The 13,803-nt window shown below is 44.1% G+C and overlaps 1 protein-coding gene across 1 annotated transcript; it reads left to right on the top strand.

Moving 5' to 3' along the window:
• The first annotated feature begins 9,593 nt into the window (after positions 1 to 9,593).
• LOC123808280 (serine/threonine-protein kinase MARK2-like) lies at positions 9,594 to 11,084 on the top strand. The gene has a single exon (XM_045822848.1). It carries the CDS (start codon positions 9,594 to 9,596, stop codon positions 11,082 to 11,084), a length of 1,491 nt encoding a protein of 496 aa, XP_045678804.1.
• The last annotated feature ends 2,719 nt before the right edge of the window (positions 11,085 to 13,803 follow it).

Raw genomic sequence — 13,803 nt, 5'->3', positions numbered from 1 at the left:
TGAGCATCGTCACTGACGTTTCTGTTTCAGCTGCCATGCTTGTTAACTGTAGGTACAATTGTTTTGGGTCAGCTGTCTTGTTAGCAATGTAGAAGTACTGTTTGCAAAATAACTCATCTGGAGGCTTCTAAAGGGAATTTCCTTCAATAAAAAAAATACATTAGTCATTTTAAACCACATGGGCATTTTAAGGAGAAAGGTTAAAAGATATTTCAAGAGAGAAAATTTCTGCATTTTTTTCTCCTCCTCTTCCTTCTTTTTCTGTTCTCCTGGTCCTCCTTCCTTCTCCTCATTCTCTTTCAAACTCTTTTTCTTTTTTTCCTTATCTCCCTTTTGCTTTCCTTTCTCTACTTCCTTCCCCTTCTCTTCCTTTAATAGGCCTCAAAGCCTGTGGCATTAATGGTGGTGGTGCTGGCTAAACAGGACCAGGTGTTAGGTGGAGTCAGACCAGACCTTGGTTCAGCAACCTCAGTACTTGAGTTCTGATTAAGAAAGACTCAAAGACTTAAGACTCAAAGTATAAGAAATAGTTTATTTAGGAAGTCACAGAGGTAGAAGAAGTGAGCTGTGGAAGAAATAGGCTCAGGAAACAAGTTATGGAGGCAAAAAGAAGAGCCCTTGGAGCTTAGGAGAAAGAGAGAGGCAAGAAAATGCTTCAGGGAGAGAATGGGGAAAGGCTCATTTGCAACATGATTGGGTTGTTTTGGCTCTTTATTTTTTAAATCCTTTTATTTTGTCACATTTTATTCTGGATATTTTTCTCAGACCTGTGTTCCAGTTCATTAACTCTCTCTTCAACTGGATTAACTGTACTATTAAAAACCATAGAGCTCTTCATTTTGATTATTATATTTTTCAGTTATATATTTTTCAACTTGTTTTTAATAGTTCCCAGCTCCCTGTCAGAACATTTGTTTACACCTATTATGTCTTTGAACATATTCATCGTGACTTTGTGTCTCATGACTTTGTTACCTAGATTCCACTGAGTTTCCTTACTTTGTATTTTTTTCCTCTTCACTTGTGATCCCTTTGTTTTACTTTCCCTTCTGCTCAGTTGAATTTTGTATTGAATTCCAGAAATTGTATTTGAAAAAGTGCCAGGTAAAGTGAAGTCTAAGACGGTCTTCATCCAGAGAGCATGTATTTTTGCTTCTAGCAGGAAACTAGGGCCACTAGAAATCCTGGATAAGCTTAACCTAAACTTGAGGGTTGAGTTGATTTGAAACAGGACTTCTACTATCGTGAAGATTTACTATTTATTGTGTATAGCTCTTTGGCGGGTACCCAAACCAACACATGGAGAGTTTCCAGGGTTACCTTTCTGTGGTGTACTCAGAAGTTTACTTTTTGTCCTTCTAACTCAACACTCTCAAAATCTCTGCTCAGCTTCTCAGTCTTCTCTTCTGAGACCAATTGGTGCCCAGTGACCTCTGTAAAAAGAGGTGTTTGGCTCAAATGGTCCATAATGCCCTTGAGTACAGGGCACTGAGTTGTGCTTGGACGGTTTCTACGTATTTCTATTTTACTCTTCAGACTCAAAGTATACCTATGAAACACTGAGAGCCATTTGGTTAGTGGGGTGCTAAATTGCACTGCATAGACAAATAGAGAATAGGAGTCTATGGTAAGTTGGTGCTTATGGGGTGTAAAGAGTAAGTACAAAACAGATACGTAGAGGAGACTCAGTGAGGGTTGCTGTCTAAGCCATGGTATGGGAATGATTGACTTTTCTTTCCATCTGTGTACTTTCATATCAGATGTGCTCCCTGGTTAAATAGATATGTGACCCAATCAAACTCAAGTTTAATAAAATAACCCTTTTAATAAATTAGATCTGTGTTCTTTATTCAGGTTGGAGAGATACCTCTATTTCTAGATATCTTTCTCCATGAGCCATCAGAAGTGGACCCAATATCCATTTCTTCATCTTCCCTTCTCAGAGTTTCTGGTAGCCTTGGTGTGGTCAGAATTCCAGCCTTAACTTTGTGTCTTGCTAATAAGGACCATTTTGAGCTTCAGATTCTTTCTTTATCAGTAAATTGAGTGACATGTAGAAATGAAAGTGAAAGCTCATCGAAAGCTTAAAATCAGATGTGAATTACACATTATTAGTGTTTTGGGGGGCATGTCATGAGATTGTGGGCCATTGAGACAATAGGATTAGAAAGCCTGGATGTGGGAACATGTGGTGATGTTCTGTTAAAAGCTGACTGACCCTCTAAAATCCAAATATTTATTCATCTACTTATTTAACAAATAATTACTGAATATCAAGTGTGCTGGATGTTGGGGAGTGGAGAAGAGTATGTATACAATCTTTGCCCTTGTGCAGTTTCAAAAATAATCAAAGACTCAGACTAATAAATTTAAATTCACAACTGTGATAAATACTTTGAGGGAAAGGACAGTGTTCTTATAAGAGTCCACAAGAAGTGGATGGAGTGTTTGACCTGTTAAGGTCATCCTTAAAGACCTTAAAGAAGACTGGAGTGTCTGGAAGGCAGGGAGCAAGGAGGAAGTGGGGCCTCAGATGGGGTTGAGAGACATGCAGGCTCCAGACTGTGGGGCCATGGTCAAAGTTCTGGCCTTCATCCCTAGGGCGGTGGGGAAGCCATTGAAGGGGATGATGCAATGATGAGGATACTGTATCCCAGGGATCAGGTGATATGTGGGCAGAGTTCGTCTTCATCAGGCTTCGTATCAACTAGTTGAACCCTCCGTTTCCTATCATTGTGTTTATAGAGAAGAGTAATTTAATGGGGACTCTTCACTACAAGGTTTTGTAAGTTTATGCTTAGGAGTGCATTATCAGAAAGGCACTGAATGTAATTCCAGACAGTGTTAAGAAATCATCAGACTATGTCCATTTAATGAATAAATAAATAATGGTTATTTTGTGGAAGTCATTAGAATAAAAATAAGCCAAATTTGGCTTTGAGCTACATCTATTAAATATTCATTTTAAAACCAAAACATTGTTATATACAAATTCCTACCTCAATTGGGAATATGCACTTCAGTAATATCCTGAGAGAGGTGAAAGGGAAAGCCTTATGTGTTCTAGAGAGTATACTGTGTGCAGTAGGGCCAGGAAGAGCAAAGGCCTCAGGTGGGAGCAGCATGAGTGCTCAAGGAGCAGAGGAAGTGAGCAGAAAACCGGCAGGAAATGTGGGGAGAGAGGAAAGTGGGAAAGGAGGTTTCAAGCCTCCTGGGGTATTGTGAGGCTATACCTTGACTTTGTGAAGTAAGAGGACAGTGGAGGGTTTGGGCAGAGAAATAATATCACCTGACTTTGATGTCATCAGGCTCCCTCTGGCAGCTGTGTTGAAAACAGGCTGAAGAGAGACAGGGTGGAGAGAAGGGAGATGGTTAGGAGGCCATTGCACTGGTCCGGGCAGGGGAGGACTGGGGCCGTCCATGGTTGCACAAGTGAATGAAGAAGGTGAGAAATGGGCTCAGGCTTTGCTGACAAGTCGGGTGAATCATGGATGGCTCCATGGTTTTTGTTCTGAAAACCAGAAGCATATAATGACCATTCTGAAAGAGGGAAGACTCCTGGAGAGAAATCTCCATTTTGAACATGCTGAGTTCGAGATGTCTGTTAGCCTCCACTGAGGAAACCTTTTTAAAGCTAAATATTGCCTGTCTCTCTTAATAAAAAAAAATTCAGTGTTATAATGTTAACAAAGACTCTGTCTCTTTCCTTGGTCTTATCAAAGGTTCTGACCACCCAAGTCAGGTTAAGTCACTCTTCTACTTAAAACTACCCAACGGCTTTCCACTGAGTTTAGAATAAAATCTAAATTCCCCACCACAGTCTCCAAGACCCTCCCTATCCGCCCTGTCTGCCCAACTTACCTTGTTAAACCCTCCTCTTCGTTCGTTGTACTACTCGAGTAGGGGCCTTATTTCTGTGTCTGGGACATGCCAAGAGCATTTTGGTCTTAGGAACTTGCTGTTGTCTCTTCCTGGACCACGCTTCCCACTGTGTTTCTTCTGCACCGGAGACTGTGTGTGAGCGTTCAGATTGCAGCCCTCATGCTGTCTCCCCAGAAGGTTCTTTTGTAATCATCACCATCTTCTTAGTCCTTCTCATCCTCTGAAATTGCTCATTCGTTTATTTACACATTCACTGATGGTCTCTTCCCTCCCTGCCCCACAAGCATCTTACCTGACTAGTTTCCCCTGGATTCTCAGCACCTGACACAGTGTCTGGCACACATTAGGCCCTTCATAAATATGTGTTATACAGTTGGGTAGAGGTGGGAGGAAGAGGATTAGGTGGAGAGAGAAAACCTTATTCTCTCTTATAATCAAATAGGTCACTATGTTGGCTACATTTTGCCTCCATTGATGAATTCATTTTATGCTGTAGACCTCACAAATTTCAAAGTATTTCATGTGGGATTTTGTATTAACAGTAGAAAATCAATAGGTCAGACTGTTCCCATTTAACATATGAAAATAAGGCTCATCAGGAACAGATAAGTTCCTTGTGCTTACTGTGCTTTTAAGTGACAGTCTGATCTGACCTTGTGGACCCTGAGAAAGAAGATACCTATAGAGAAGGGTTCCTGGTGGCTTAACTGGGCTCACGTTAAAAAGACAATGACAAAAACAAACAAGCAAACAAATGAGCCTAGCAGCCATTTCCACTCAAGGGCCTTTCACCCAAACTGCACTTCTGGGAGAAGCTCACCCTGCACTGTGTGCCTCTCTGTGTGTCTGCCATCTGAGCCAGCCTTTATAAAGGAGTGCCCAGAATCCTGTCTCTACCAGTAGGACTGAGGCTTTCCCCATCTATTCAGACCTACACAGGGTGTAGGTCAGACCTACCCTCTACCTATTTCCCCTTCAAAGTGGCTCCATCCTGACCAGCCAGGATAGTGCCTTTTGGACCAATCAAACTGCAAGGATTTGGGGTCCTCATTTGCACGAGGATGGACCAGTCAGGAACCAGGGATGGGGACTTCTGTGTATATAAGTCAGCTCCCCTCTGGCTCTGAGAGCGCACTTTCCCTTTCCACCAAAAGCTGGAGTTTGCTCCAGTTGGAGCTAACACACTGAAGATGTCTCTCTGGAGCAGAGCAGAGTGGAGCAGACCAGTGCAGGGCACCCAGAGCAGAGCAGGCTGGTAGGGTGCAGAGCTGTCTAGCCGGAGAAATGGTCTGGTCCTAGGGCACCTCATCTCAGGGCCTCCTGGCCCTGGGCTGGCCTAACAGCAGTGCTCTTTCCACAACCGTGCTGTCACAGTTGAGATGGGTCACAGCCTTTCTATGTCACAATTGAGCTATTTGCACAGAATAAAGTGTCTTTCTTTACCACATTCCAAATTGGGGGTTTCTGTTGGTGTTCCGTTGATGCCAATGACCTTCTGTTGACGCTCCATGGTGATGCGGATGGGACTCCGAAGCAGTGTTCCCTCACCTGGGAAGATCCCTCACTTTCTAGCCACCCTCACCCGGTGCCTGCCACCCTGCCTACCCTCTCCCTATTTCCCCTCCCCCACCTTTGTCTCCAGTGGGCAGCAGCCATCTGATGCTCGGGCTTCCCCTCTGGAGCCATTTTTCAATCTTGCCCCAGGAAAATTGGCCCATCTTAAGTCTCAGGCATTTGGGACGGTTCTCTTAACTTTTGGAGCTTCCAACTTTATTGTGAATACTTGCTTTCTATTCCTTTGGTGATTGTTAATAAGCACACCTTACAGAGAAACTTTAGAAATGAGAATCTCAGACCTCTCAGAGACAATGAAATACATTCTTTTATTAAAAATAAAACAGCTTTAAAGGAATTCTTACAGCATGCAAAACTTTGACCATCTGAGCAGAACCTCAACCTAGTGCAGTTTTTAGAAAATATATTTAAATCCATATTTTTCTTTTTGGTTTTGTATTGTGATGTCTGTTTATGTGTGCCTATGCATGTCTGTTTATAGATTTGGTATATTTTCATCCCTAAATGGTACTGCCAAAAATTGATTTGTAAAATCAAATTTAGATTGTAAAGGGATCTACTCAATTGGCTTAAAACAAATGACCACCTATGCAAACTGAAGAAATAACAGCACTAAGGCAATTGCTTTTGAAGTGCACATAATCTAGGATTAACCTTTAGTGAATAAAAACTAGCTTGAGGATGTTGGTTTAATTAAAGACATGCAGTTGCCCACTATTCTCTGGCTGTGGGGCTGACAGACCAGATAGGAAACCAGGGTAATGAATTCAGAGACCTTAATGTGTCATTTGACAAGGCTAAGAAGACACAAGGTCTCTCAGATTAAGACCCAGACGTTTGTGAGGAAGCCCGATTGGGAGGTTAGGGTGACGGAAAATGAGTGCAGGTAGAGAATAAGGTGTGTGTTTGGTAAAAGAAGGTATGAGCAATGGAAAGACATTTTTAATGAAGGAAAAGAAAGTATCCTTGTCCTAAAGTGAATGATTGTTCTGAAATTAAAAGTGGAAAAAGGACAAAGATAAAAGGCATATGAAAGTTGCAGGAAGTTTGTGTGTGTTGCAGAAGCTTCATGGGAAAGGATTTTTGAAAAAAATAATCTTATGTTTGGTCAAATCAAGGTTAAAATGAATTTATTGAAGTTTAAGTACGCAGATACAGAATTGGATGTGGTTTCTCTCTGTGTTAGAAGGACAGAGGTTTTTGGTTTTCCTGTACTATCGGTATGCTCTCAATCAAAAATCACAAAGAAGGAGTAAGACGTACTCTGCACCATCAGTCCTTTGATTGCTTAGGTAAACAAAACCTTAATATTTAAAGAGCTAAATTTTATTTCTAACCATTTAATTTTCTATAATTGTGAAGTTTTTTAAGTGAATAATCAAATGTGTAACTAAAATAAGGGAATCTCTCTTTAGAAAAGGGAAATAAATCTAGGCCTATTTGTTGTTTGGAAAGTGGATTTCGATCCAGTTGCCACCCCAAAGGATAAAAATACATTAATGATTATCCATATGTGTTTTCATTGGTTAGGGCTACAGGCACAGCAGTTACTAAAATACTTCCAGAAAGTCTGATTTTGGCTACTAGAAAATCCCCACAGAGTCCCACAGGGACTGGGGAACCCATTTTACTAGACACATTCTACACCGGGTAGGCAGACCTCGCTGATACTGCAGCATTTTCATTGTGCTTGTCATCCCCAGTCCTCTCGTCTTACAGAACAAGCTGACAAGATAGGTAAAATGCAGTTGGTAAAGTCTGTTGAATCTTTTAATCTGCCTTGGCCTAAAGTCTTTCCCATGGTATTGCTTAATTTAAGATCAATTCCTTTTGGTATGGATCTATTGTTCCCTTCTAAAATTGTTACTGGAAGGAAGGCCTATCCTGTGAGGTTGGATCTGGGAATGTGGGAACTTGCCTTACTAAGGAGACCTTCTCACTTGCTGCTGAGAAGTTATAGAGGCTCTTGAAATTAGCACGAGCTCATAGGGCAGTCTTCCCACAGCACAATTCTGGGAGACGCCACCGAGCATCATGGCCTACGTACGACCTGCACGAGGTCCATCAGTGGAACGTCTCCCAGGGACTCCCTCCAGCCTTGCTGGAGTGGACTATGCCAGATATTGTTAACTAATCCCTGAATTGCAAGGTTAAAAGGTATCGATCCATGAATTTGTTATTTTAAAAGGCCCCCTAACTTGCACCTCCTTCACCTAATTGAACACCCCAACCTATAGGAGACCTCAAGTTAGTTGCCCAGAGCTTGGCTTTTGCCTTGACAGTTTTACATTAAATGTCTTATCTTTGGGTCTGTATTTACCTTGCTGAAAGAGATCAGAAAATGTTCTATTTTGCTGGTAGTATTCCTTAAGTAACTATTAACACTATTTTTATAAATGAATATATTTAACTCATAGACTGACAGATTTCTTTGAAATTTTCTCCTTCCTCCTTTCTGAGCTTATTCTAATCTGACTGTAACTTCTGGACATTTGTCTATAACTGATGAAATGACCCCATTTGGGTCCCAGGTGGTGCAGCAGCAGACAGGGTCAGGCTGAGGAGCCAAGTGTCACTGATGTAAGGCAGAGAGCAGTGAACCAAGGTGCTGTGGAGGGGAGAGCTCACAGGCAAATCCCTATAAAGTGTCCCTTTACCACAAAGCTGAGACTTTCAGAGGGAAATGTTAAAGGAAAGTAATTACTAAAATAATAATTTATACATGTGATTAAAACACTCCATATACTGAAAGTAGGGAGCTGTCTTGGAGGATTAGTCTGAATATAACATGCCAGAGGCTCCCCCTAAGCACCCACAAGCCTGCCTGCTCCCTCTAGGCCACCGTAAAAGGTCAGAATTGGCCCCAAAATGTCACCTCACCCTCTGCACCTCTGCAGAAGTTCTTTCACCCAGAGGTTTCGAAGTGTTTTTACACATGTAAATTCACCGGCCTCATCATCACTTCTCTCTGCAGAGATGGTTCATTTCAGTAACACAGAAATTTACCCGAGTGGCTAGTCAAGGTCCCCTGAGAGGTCCTTTGTGGCATCTTGAAATGGACGTTCAGAGTGTAAAAGTACCTTGCAGCCTCGCTGCAGATCCAGACTCATCGCATCCTTTGGCAAATACCGCTGGAGGGCGGGGCGAATCATCTTCTTTCATCTGTACAGCAAGGCTCCTACCTTGGGCCTTTCCTCAGCCCCACTGCGCACCCACGTTCCTGGAGGCCCAGACTGCAGCTCTCCTCTTTCCCATCTTGCCTGTTCCAAAGGCCAAGTGAAGACAGGACACGCATTTAGAAAAGATTTTTAATCAATCACATCGATTAAATAAGTAGTTAGCCATATATTCTTTTGTTACTCTTCTCTTTATGAAACTCTTGTTTCCACTCACTGTGCCAGACACAGGGAGGACGACGGTCATGCTTCTGCCTGCATGGGAAGGGCAGACAGTGAACGAGAATCGGGCGCCCTGTGGGCAGCGCCGTGAAGATGACTGACGAGTGGGCTGGGCGAGGCAGGTAGGAGTGGAGGGTCAGGGAAGGTTTTCTCTAAGCAGGTGATACTTGAAGTATGACCTGGAGCATGAGAATAAGTAAGATGTTTTATTATATTTTATTTTTGCATCTTACAGATTTTTATTTCTAATAAAGTAAATATTAATCTTTCATATCCCACATAAACAAAAGCTCTTTGGTGGTAGTGGGGGGGGGGTCCTTTTCTTTCTTTCTTTTTTTTTTATTCCAGAGCAAAAGGGTCTTGAGTCCAAAAGTGAGAAAACCACTGTAGTTTACCCCAAGCCATGCCTGATCCATGTCTTGCTCTGGCCTCATAAAGCGCCATTGTGATGGAATCGCACACGGTTCCCATATATAGGCCCTGGCTGGGCTGAGATTTTGTCCGTTGATGCCCAGGAAGCTGATTGTGGTGACCTGCTGGACTTGGACTCGTCGGTGTTGTTGTTGGCATTGCTTTTCATTTTGTTTTCTTTTTCTTACTTTTTGTCACAGTTTACAGTTTTTTTCATTTTCCTTTATTATTTTTCTTCTTTAATTTTTTTGGTTTGTTTTCATTTTTTTGTTTTAACTTTGTTTTAGTTTCTTTCTTTTTGTTCTTATTTTGATGCCACAATGACTAATGAATGACCTTGCAGCCAGCTTTGGCATTAAAGAGAGCTTTATTGGTGATTACACCCTCCTGAACACCATTGGCAAGGGATCCTTTGCCAAGGTGTGGTTGGCCTGCCACGTGTTGACAGGGACAGAGGTGGCTGTCAAGGCCATTAACCAGTGTGACATAACTAGATATTTTGAAGAAGCCCATTGCCTTAAGAGCTTAAATCACCCAAATATAACAAAATTATTTGAGGTGATTGCCACCGAGGAGAAACTTTATCTCATTATGGAGCACGTGAGCGGAGGGGACTTACTTGACTACCTGGAAAATCACGGCCCCAGGAGCGAGAGGGAAGCCCAAGCCATGTTCCGGCAGCTCATATCAGCGGTTCAGTACTGCCACGGGAAGGGAATCATCCACCGGGACCTGACGCCAGACAACATACTGATTGATGGTGAGCGGAATATCAAACTCGCAGATTTTGGCTTTGGTCGGGAATTTACCAATTATAAACTGACCACCTACTGTGGCACCATACCCTACATGGCCCCAGAGATAATGCAGCATCAAATCTATAATGGCCCGAAGGTTGATGCCTGGAGCCTGGGCGTAGTTTTGTATAGGATGCTGGTGGGAGATTTGCCGTTTGTAGGGGACACCTTTGGGGAAATAAAGAAGAAGATACTGCATGGGAAAGTCCGTATACCACGCCAACTATCCGAAGAAGGTCAAAAACTTTTAAAAAAATTATTGATCCTTGACCCCAGGAGAAGACCAACCCTTGAAGACATAATGAGTGATCCATGGGTCAACATGGGCCAAAAGGAGGAACTAAGGCCATATAGTGAGCCACCTGGGGGTGACATTGACCCCCAGGTGACAGAAACAATGAAGAGCATGGGATTTAGGGAGCACGAGATTCAGGAGTCCCTGACACAGAAAAAATATAACAGGGTGATGGGAACGTACCTGATCCTTAAAACATCGAAAACCCAGATGAAGGGCCACACCATCCAAGTGAGGCCCAGGCCCTCCCCTGACCCCAGCAGCAGGAACAGGACAGAAGAGCCTGCAGTTCCCTCAAGCTGCCTGGGGTCAAGGACGACCACTCCCCAACCCGGCCTGGCATCCAGCTCCTCTTCCTCCAGCAGCCAGGAAGAGAGGATGATGGTTCCCCCACCTAGCCTGGCATCCAGGACAAGCACTTCCCTGCCCAGCCCAGAGTCTGGGACGGCCACCCCCAGCCAGGCCCTCCCTCATGGCCCTGGGGGCTTGCCCACCACCCACAGCAGAGGCAGCTCCAGCAGCAGTAGAAGAGCCTCAGATGGAACCACCGCTGAGGTCTGCTTCCAAACAGCACAGCCCATTGGTGGGACCCCAGTCTCTACCTCTGGCCACAGGCAGGATTGGCAGGGGGTGGCTCAGAGAGCCTTCAAGCTTTTCTTAAAATGCCCGTGCTGTGAGCCGTCCACCAAGCAGGGTCACAAAAGGACCAAAGTCAAGCCCGAATAATTTTTAAAATTGTGGACGGCCCAGGCAGACCCACAGTCAAACTCTGGGGAAGTCAAGCCACACTCCCTGCACTTTACATGCTGAACCTGAAGGCGCTGAGCTCCAGGGAGCCCGGCCATGTGGTGCTTGAGCCAGAGGCTGGAGCAAGCAGCTGCAGGAGAGACGGTGCCAGAAACACACGCTGTACATGTAGGTGAGAGGACTTGGTCCAGTGGACGATGGAGGTGTGCAAACTGCTGCAGTGTTCTCTGCACGGGATTTACATGCGGGGCTGCCTGGCTTCTCCGTGGCCTTCCTGCTGAGGGACAGGAGAGGAGGCCACCCTCCCTGGGGGTCCACCCCTCAGCCCACACCTGAATGGACATTTTTCCTGAGGCCCTTCTCCCCTCCCCTCCTCTCCTTTGCTCCCATTTTGGGGGTGTTCTTATTAAAGTACTTGTTTGGCCAAATTTTATAATAAATTTGATGATTTACAAAGCTATATTGAATACTTTGTTTTTTATCCTCTCTGCACAGAATTGGGGTGGGTCATCCTGTAGTTTGAGAAGCTCGTAGTGCTATAGTACATACTTGGGCTTTAATATGGAAACTCCCAACAATGATGAATGTAGTGTTGCTGGGGAAATGGGTGCTGGGCAGGTTCCAGGTACCAGGGCACAGCATGAGGTGGAGTGTTGGAAACCATCCTGCCTGGTTTCAGGAGCTATAACCCTGCTGACAGGTGAAAAGGCCCCATGGCTAGCAGACCTTGGGACAATAAGCCACTAAGGAGAGAAAACTTATCTTCCTGGCAGGGGCCACTGGAAGATGGCTGGATAGTCAAAGACAGGTAAGATTCCTCAAGAAAGAAACAATCTAAGACAGGCACAGTTGTGAAGGGGCCATTAGGGAAGAACTTAGGGGACTGTGGAGAAGGGACAAAAAACCCTCACCCCTCAGCTTTATCATAGCCTGAGTCCTCATTCTATCTGTAAAAAGTCTCCTAATCCCTTGGCTGAAACAATGCCAAAGAGGGGTGCAGGCCCTGTGCAGGAACTGGAGGTTCCCAGTAGGGGGTGATCAGGCCTAAGAAAGAATGTATAAGGTCCTGTGAAACCTGCTTTGCTAAGAATGTCCTCAATTTAAATGTTAAGGGTCCAAGCACAAAATAATTGTTTCCCAAAGTTTTACAGCTGATTGACATCACCCTGTCTATCAGGCCCTGACTCAAAAGGACTCCCATGACCCCAGAAATGTTATCTGTAAACCATACCTCCTTTCTTTGATATGTATCCCTATGCAAGCTAAACTCAGTAAAAGGCCATTGAGAGAGGGGTTTGACACCTTTCTCCTGAGAGACTGGTTAGCCTTTCCTTCCCAAGCAGATCATGTCTTGGTAGGCTTATTCTCATCTGTGGCGGCCGGGGGAAGCCTCTCCACAGAGGAGCAGGCAGAATCTCTATTGTTATGTAGCCCATAGCGGATGCTCTATGACATCAGCAGGAATACCCCTCCTGACCTCTTGGCTTTGCTTACTTCCCTAGTTGCTGGTTTCAGTGTCAGGGGACTGTCCCCTCTATACAAGTCAGACTTGTAAAGCCCTGGAGGAAGAGTGCTCAAGGCAGAGGGAACAGCCAAGCCCCAGCAGCCCGAGCTTAGTGAGCTGGAGTGAGGGCAGCAGGAGATGGGGCTGCAGAAGAAGGGCAGAGCTCCTGGGTCATGGGAAGGGGTGCGGGTTTGACTCTAAAAACAACGATGAACCCTTTTAAGCAAGGAAGTAATATGATCTAATTTATGTTTTAAAACTAGTAAATTGTGGTGAATACTCTTCCTCTGCAAACATTTTTATCTATTTATACAGATAAGATTCACCAAGCAGGGCAGGTTTTTGTATAACCACTGAAGAAATATGAGTCAGAAACTGTGTTTTTCTTACTTTAATCCCTTACCACCCCAGTTCCTTGAGCACGTAGGAATGCAAATTAATACATTTTTAAAAGGAAAAGCCCTACCTGCCTCTGCAGAGCTGATTCATTGTTCTTAACCACTGACTAGCTGACCTTCTTGCCCTTTGCACTGAGGAACCTGCCGTGTTCCTTCATCTGACATCCTGCCCTGAGACCCCAACAGCGTATGGCATAGACCTACATGGGACTCTCATCACATGGTGTTGTCATTAAGCGGTTCCCTTCCCCTCCTTGCCCTGATCTCCCATCCCTGACCTCTCTGGGGACTGGGAGCTATCTTGTTCACCTTTGTGTTTCCAGTCATTATCAGAAAGCCAGGTCCAGAGTAGGTGCTCGGAAAATGGACAGTGAACCATCAACCCGGTGAGACCACAGTGGACTGGACCAAATCAGGACGCACTGCAGCGTAAAAGGGAATGTGATGAATGATTGTGCTGTGACAACAGTGTAAACTGGACTGGGTTTGAACTGGGATGTATGCACCTCGGGGAACATTGAAAAGCATTATGAACAAAATTGTGAAGTCTCCGGTTCTGGGGATCTGTTAGAAGGCACTCGTACTCACTCCATTTGCTCGAGCTGCTTTAGACCAATGGTCCCCAAAGCACAGACATCATAATATAAACAGTGTTTGTAAGTAGCCAGGACATCAATATTAAGTTATACAGATTCACACTCTCACAATGTAATTCTTTTTCAATTCTACTTTAGTATTTTTACTTATTACAAAGAGATGCTCTCTGTTTGGTGCTAGATTATCTTTATCCCCTCAA

This window comes from Phyllostomus hastatus, unplaced genomic scaffold (assembly GCF_019186645.2).
Source record: "Phyllostomus hastatus isolate PE091 unplaced genomic scaffold, TTU_PhHast_1.1 phas_contig_150, whole genome shotgun sequence".
NCBI lineage: Eukaryota > Metazoa > Chordata > Mammalia > Chiroptera > Phyllostomidae > Phyllostomus > Phyllostomus hastatus.
This window is presented reverse-complemented; position numbering and strand designations above follow the sequence as displayed.

Excerpts from the sequence above, each read along its gene's own strand:
- LOC123808280 (XM_045822848.1), top strand. The coding sequence starts at position 9,594 with ATGAATGACCTTGCAGCCAGCTTTGGCATTAAAGAGAGCTTTATTGGT.